Source organism: Mesitornis unicolor, unplaced genomic scaffold (genome assembly GCF_000695765.1).
Source record: "Mesitornis unicolor isolate BGI_N332 unplaced genomic scaffold, ASM69576v1 scaffold48333, whole genome shotgun sequence".
NCBI lineage: Eukaryota > Metazoa > Chordata > Aves > Mesitornithiformes > Mesitornithidae > Mesitornis > Mesitornis unicolor.
This window is the reverse complement of record NW_010175014.1, coordinates 1-6,365: the sequence shown is the minus strand read 5'-3', so window position 1 is coordinate 6,365 and position 6,365 is coordinate 1. Positions and strand designations below refer to the sequence as shown.

Sequence of the window (6,365 nt, the reverse complement as noted above, 5' to 3'; positions counted from 1 at the left end):
ATGCCATATTTCCCTGCACTGTGAGTAGGGATGGACTGGATGAACTTTTGAAGCTGCTGCTTTTGATGATTTGTTATGCTCCCATGCTATTGTCCATGCGGGTATTTAGGTGTGCTCTTTGAACAGGTGATGCTGTTTATTTGAAGAGAGTAGTCATAAGGATACTGGAGAAGCAAGTCACACTAACTTGCTGTGTTTTAATTTGTTTTGCCACCAGGTCAAACTGGGAGGAGAAGCCCCAAACTCCAGTGTAATCCACATAGCCAAGGGCAGCGATGGCAGCAGTAGCAGCTGGGAGAGCGTCAGTGGCAAGTGTGGAACCAAATGCCACCTTCTGGATTTTGCCAACTCCGAGCGGCCGCTGGTGGTCAACTTTGGTTCAGCGACCTGACCGCCGTTCACGAGCCAGCTGTCAGTCTTCAGCAAGCTGGTGGAAGAGTTCTCTGGTGTGGCTGACTTTCTGTTGGTCTACATCGATGAGGCTCACCCATCAGATGGCTGGGCTGCCCCTGGAATCTCTCCCTCTTCGTTTGAAGTCAAGAAACACAGGAACCAGGAAGACCGATGCGCAGCTGCTCACCAGCTCTTAGAGCGCTTTTCCTTGCCACCTCAGTGCCAAGTGGTGGCTGACTGCATGGACAACAATGCCAATGTGGCCTATGGGGTTTCATTTGAGCGAGTATGCATTGTGCAGAGACAAAAAATTGCCTACCTGGGAGGCAAAGGCCCCTTTTTCTACAATCTGCAGGAGGTTCGGCTTTGGCTGGAACAAAACTTCAGCAAAAGATGAAATCCATCCTCTGCAAGAAGCTGTGTCAACAGATGTGTCCCTTTAAGGTGATGTAAAAGGGAAGAAAAGAAAACATATGCTGGTTTGAATAAGGCCTTTCAGATGATTGCAGGAGAACTCATTTGATAACAAGGTCAAACGAACATTAACTAGGAAAAGAAAACAAAACACTAACTCCACAGAAACATTATGGTAGGAAAAAAGTCCTACTCCTGCACTCGCAATGGGGCAGAAGAGGTGAAGAGGCTTGTGTGAAAAGGTGCTGCTGGCGAGCTGGCAGAGTGGTGAGATTAGATCTGTCCCCCAGTAGCCCTTCTCATGAAGCGTTGGGCCTGGGGTGAGCCCGAAGCGTCGCTGCTCGGAAGGCAATCCATGGAAAGCCCAATCCATGGAAAGGCAAGGCCGTGCATTTCATCAGAAAAGCTTCTTTACCCTCCTGTGGCCAATGCAAGAGTCCTGGGAGGAGCCAGCGGCCCTGCAATGACTTTGCATAGATATGCAGTGGAGTGTGGCAATCGTTCTCTCTCAGTAGAGATTTTGTTGTTCAGAGGTACAGGCACCACCATGCAATGCATCGCGCGGGCAGACTGGCTGCTCAGATCAAGGTGAAACATTGTATGCTGGTATTTGTACTCTCCATGGACACCTCTGCACAGCATATTAACGATATAATTCTATCTGTGTGTTTGGATCCAGCATGCAGGCCTGTGCCTGCTGAGAAAGATGGCAAAACCTATGGTGTTGGACCAAAAAGACAAAGGTGATCAAAAAAAGCCCATTACAATTTGAAAACTACAAAACCTAGACTATTTGCAACAAAACGCTGAGAACCATCTAGGGTGTGCATCACAAGACAAAACTCAGCTGATGCTAACCAGGTTCTCAGACTTGATGACATGCATTTATCAATATTCTCTGGTTCTCTTCTCTGTTTCTTTACCCACCCTGATCTCTTTCTGTCTAGCAATAGAGTTAAAGGTAATTTCATTTCTAGTCTTTTAGACAATAACTTATTTCTCTCTTATTTTTATTTGAGATAACGACCTTGCAGATGTATTTTGGGGTTGGGGGAACTTATACACAACGTTACCTCATTGAAATGGAAACCTACCCTGTCATTTACCCCCGTTAAATGTCATCACGCTGATTTTTGCTATCTTAGATACCTGCAACTAGTTTACAGCTAGATTAGTTTCTCTGGAAGTTAGGTTGTTTGCAGCCTCAGAATTGATTCGCTGCAGTTCTGCTGGCAGATGAGGTGAGAGTCTGTTGGTTTCACTCCTGTTCTCGGAAGCCTTCCCAGAGAAACAGGGAGGACAAATAGTGTGAATTAGTGTGAATAAGTGGAAAAGATGGCAGAATCTTCATATGAATGGGTTCAAGGAATTCTTAATTCTGTTTAAAGAGATGCTGTCAACGTAAAGTACACATAAAGTTTAAGTGTTTCTAAAACTAAAATTATTTAACCACACCTGATGAAAAGGCAAGTTTACAATGAGCTAATCCAGCAGAGCTGATAAATGAAAACCCATAAAGAGACGGACTATTCAAGTTTTCTCTCAACTTTGGCAGAAACATGAAACAGATAAACAGGTTAAGTGGCAAAAATCAAATTAGTTCTTTTAATTTCTCCTCCTGCAGGTGTCAGGAATATGTCAGGAATAATACTAACATGGGAAAGAACAGAAAATACATAGACAAATATTGTAATTTCCACAATGTCCCTTTAATGTTGTGTATTTCTTCTTGCTTGGCTGCTAATCGATTTAGCCAATGTACAAGGTATTTGGAAATGCGTTTTCAAGCACAGATCTGAAATAATGACAGTAACATGAGTGATTTCTCCCATATTCAGGTTCATGCTTCCCTTCCTTCTCACATTTTCCTCCACACGCTGTTAAACATATACACACACACTCACACAGTTTACTAATGTGTGTCAGAGAAGGGTGCAAAGAGATCTTCAGGCCTTCTGATGAACCCCACTTCTCAGAAGGCATGTGTCTGTGTGTGTCTATGTATGTATTCATATATGTATTCATATCTATATGTATAACATGTTCTTATACATGTGTATATATACGTGCATGCACTCGTAAGTGGTGCCTAAGGCCAATAATAATAGTTATTATTCTGTCCTCCCATTCACTAATGTTGCTGCAACTCATTTCTTAGTGTGGAAGATTGTTATACATTTTCATGACTAACTGGGATATATAACTGAAATTTTTAAACCTAATATTATAGAAACAGTAACAGAGCCAAACTACGTGGTTTATTTAATCCAGTGTCTTACCTCTGACTGTATCGGATGCTTCAGGGGAAGGTGCAATAATTTCTTCTGGAATTTACCTGAGCTTCAGCCCTTATAATTTTTTTCTTGTCTAATGTGATTGTTAAGTTTCATCATCTCTATGAGAGGCTGATCCTGAGTTTTGAGATCTGAATGTTTCTTGAGGTGGGGAATACTAAAATCAAAGAACATCATGTTTAAGAACACAAAACCCCAACTAAATCCAGGTAGTTTTTCAGATTTCAATTAGCTTCTTTTCAGTGTCATTCTCATCTCTTGCTCTTGTGTGCTAGAACAGTACAAACAGGAGTGATCTCAATTTTTCTTCTGTATGCCAGTGATTATATACTCTACATAGAAATGTACACACCTTTTGTTTGTTTCTTAAGCCAAACAGTAATTCACATTCTTATACAGGTACATATTCTTTGCCTCTCTCTGAAGCTCCTGTGTTTTTCCTACTGTCCTTTTACTCAAGTGAGTAAAACTGTAGACATTACTCCACGTGAAAACAGGTATTGGTATACCCATCACAACATCTTTTCCTTGTTATATCCTATTCTTAAGTCATCTGAAACGTTATTAATCCACAGCAACTCCATAGCCTTTGTAAAACAGAAACTAGTCAGTCTTTTCTTTCTCTCTACTTTTCAACATCATAGAGTTGAGGTCTGAACTGTTTATCTGGGAAATGCTAGCCAAATGTTTAGCACAGCTGTTGAAACATACCTTTAGCTTGGAGGAGAAAGGCTGAGTTAGTGATTCAGTTAGTTAATGCCCCTTTGCATATCTAAAGTTACAGCTATTTTTCAAGTCCATTTTCTCCTTCCTTTTGAATTTCCATCATTTTGCCTTGTTATTCATAGATGCCTATTCATCACACAGTATAAAGGAATTATAAAATTGGCTCCTGTCAATGGGAAATCCACAAGGATTTTCCACAAGAAAAAATACACAATAACTTCATTTCTTTCTTGGCAACATGAATGCATTACCCTGCCCAAAACTTACTTAAAGATAGTTCAACCTCGATGATTATCAAGACAGAAATACATTTTGCAAATCCTTAAATTTCCCCGGAAAATTTGTGGTCAGAAAGCAAGGGAAGTACTTCAAAGAGAAATGGGCTTAGAGGAAAAAATATCTTCTGTAAGAGGCTGATAGAAGCACAAGCTCTTCATTTTATTATTTGTTTTGTTGACAAACTTTAAATATTTCATAGACATGGTTTTAAATTAAACTTCATGCATTAAGCTCCATTAATGATAGAAGCGGCCATGTGTCAGATACCCAAAATTATTGTAACAGTGGGTTATTTTGGGTCCAGGCAGAAATTTTGCTACCTTGCTAGCATCGTACTTCACAGTCGGTCTGGTCTGCTGTGAGGCTGGATTTCCTGTTTTCTCTTATTCTCACTGTTCGAGGGCACTAAACCGTATTACTTGAGGTGCTTCAGTGTGATATACATCTTGAGCAATAGCTCACAAAATAGGTGCCTGAAACTATTCTGGAAGGCTACTGTATATAATAGAGACCCCAATACTGTGTCTCAACGTTAGTATGGGAAACTTCCAGTACTTCCTCATTTTGAGCAAGGTAAAAAGCTATTCTGGGCTATCATTCTACATTGTTCTGTGCTTAGCATCATTATTTAGCACTGTATAAAATGAATGTAAAAAATTTTGTACAGATGAAAACGATAGCGTTTTGCTCTTGCTTGCGTAGACAATGACATAAATTTAAGGCAGCAGGAAAACATGCCCTATGAAAAAGAAAGAAATATATTATGAAATATATTGTTGAACAACTGTCTGAACACTATGAAAAACAAAATGCAATCATTTTTATGAAGGTGATCTTGGTGGGGAAACCCACAAAACTTCTCAAAGAGGTAACAGCTCCATGCGTTCAGCTGTGTGTGGGGAGGGAGGTTATGTTTCTGTATGTGTGCAAGTGGCTTTTCTGTGATGTGGAGGGTAGGTTCAAGAGATTTTAAGACTTTCATTCAGTACTATAACCAAAGCAATAAGAAGTATCAGGTAGGGAATATTGGCCAGTTTTGTTCAACTCTACACCACGTCTGTGCTGGATTCATATTCAACGACCTCTGGGCCCAATTTGGAGCCCTCAGAGAAGAGAGACTGAGGTGAGACAACGAAAGCCTGTGTGCCCATGAAGATCGCTAACAAAAGAGTCATTAACTCAGTTGGCGTTCAGATGCCCTCACACTGGCATTCCTCTGTGCACCTTAGTGTCTCTGTGTTTGAAAGAGGAGTCTCTTTGGGGCCGCTAAGAAGACCGCCAGGGTGTAGATGCCTGTGTGTACTGACTATGTGTGTGTCATTGTTTAAATGTCAAAAACCGCGCTTTGTAGGAGAGCCAGCAAAATTTTGTTACAATATGGTGCTCCGTGAAATGTGCTTTCTAGATTTGTTTTTCTTGTATTATAATAAACAGTAAATGAAAAGATACCTCTTCTGTGTTTTCTTATTCTAATATTGGTTATTAATATGTAGTAGTAGATTGTTGACATTAGACCAAGAAAACCTAAAACCATATTTAATGCAATAATGCCATCCTGACTAGATCCTAAGCAGTGTGAGAAAACCCCTTTATAAGTGGTGGGACTAATTTAATAGCTGACTACTCAGCTTTTAAGAAAGTTGAGGTGGGGAGAAACTGAGTTACAAGGACAACAGTTGAGTCGGCACAGAATTGCACAGTTCTCAACAAGTTTGTGCTTGAAGAAAGCATGCTGAGCTGTATGTAACACATGAAACCTGCTTGAACTGTTTGTGAATGCACTTGTTTCTGATTTCACAGCTGTATAAATCAGGTGCAGGCAGATGGGATGAAATAACGGTTTTGTTAGAAAACAGGATTATTAGTATAGAAGTTGTTAACAAAAATTAGACTCTGACTACTCCCAGATATTTACTTGTAAGAGTATTTCCTTTTGGAATGCGCGGTGTCCATGGTAGAAGGAGAAGAATTTAGAAAATGTATTATTTATAGAGCAGTTTCTCAAGAGGATTGGCTACTGCTCGAGATTTTTCTGAGGAGTGAGGAGAACTGCTGAGGCATAATAAACCTTTCCCAAATACATTGAACAAAGGACTTAAATGTTCGTTAAAGACTTTGATCACAAACAGATCAATTTCAGCTAAAGTGAATATTGCTTCCATGGTTTGATACATTACTTGACTCACTGTATATTCCCATGTTCATGTTAATATATCCACCAGCTTAAATGTTTCTTACAGATAACACTAAGTTGGAAGG

At 40.1% G+C, this 6,365-nt stretch overlaps 1 protein-coding gene across 1 annotated transcript in view; it reads left to right on the top strand.

Annotated features, from left to right (window-relative positions):
• Positions 1 to 836, top strand: part of LOC104538131 (type II iodothyronine deiodinase-like) — a 12,000-nt gene extending 11,164 nt beyond the window's left edge. The window contains 2 exon segments of the mRNA XM_010181218.1: positions 218 to 805; positions 807 to 836. Coding sequence (XP_010179520.1) covers positions 218 to 805; positions 807 to 836 — 618 coding nt within the window.
• The last annotated feature ends 5,529 nt before the right edge of the window (positions 837 to 6,365 follow it).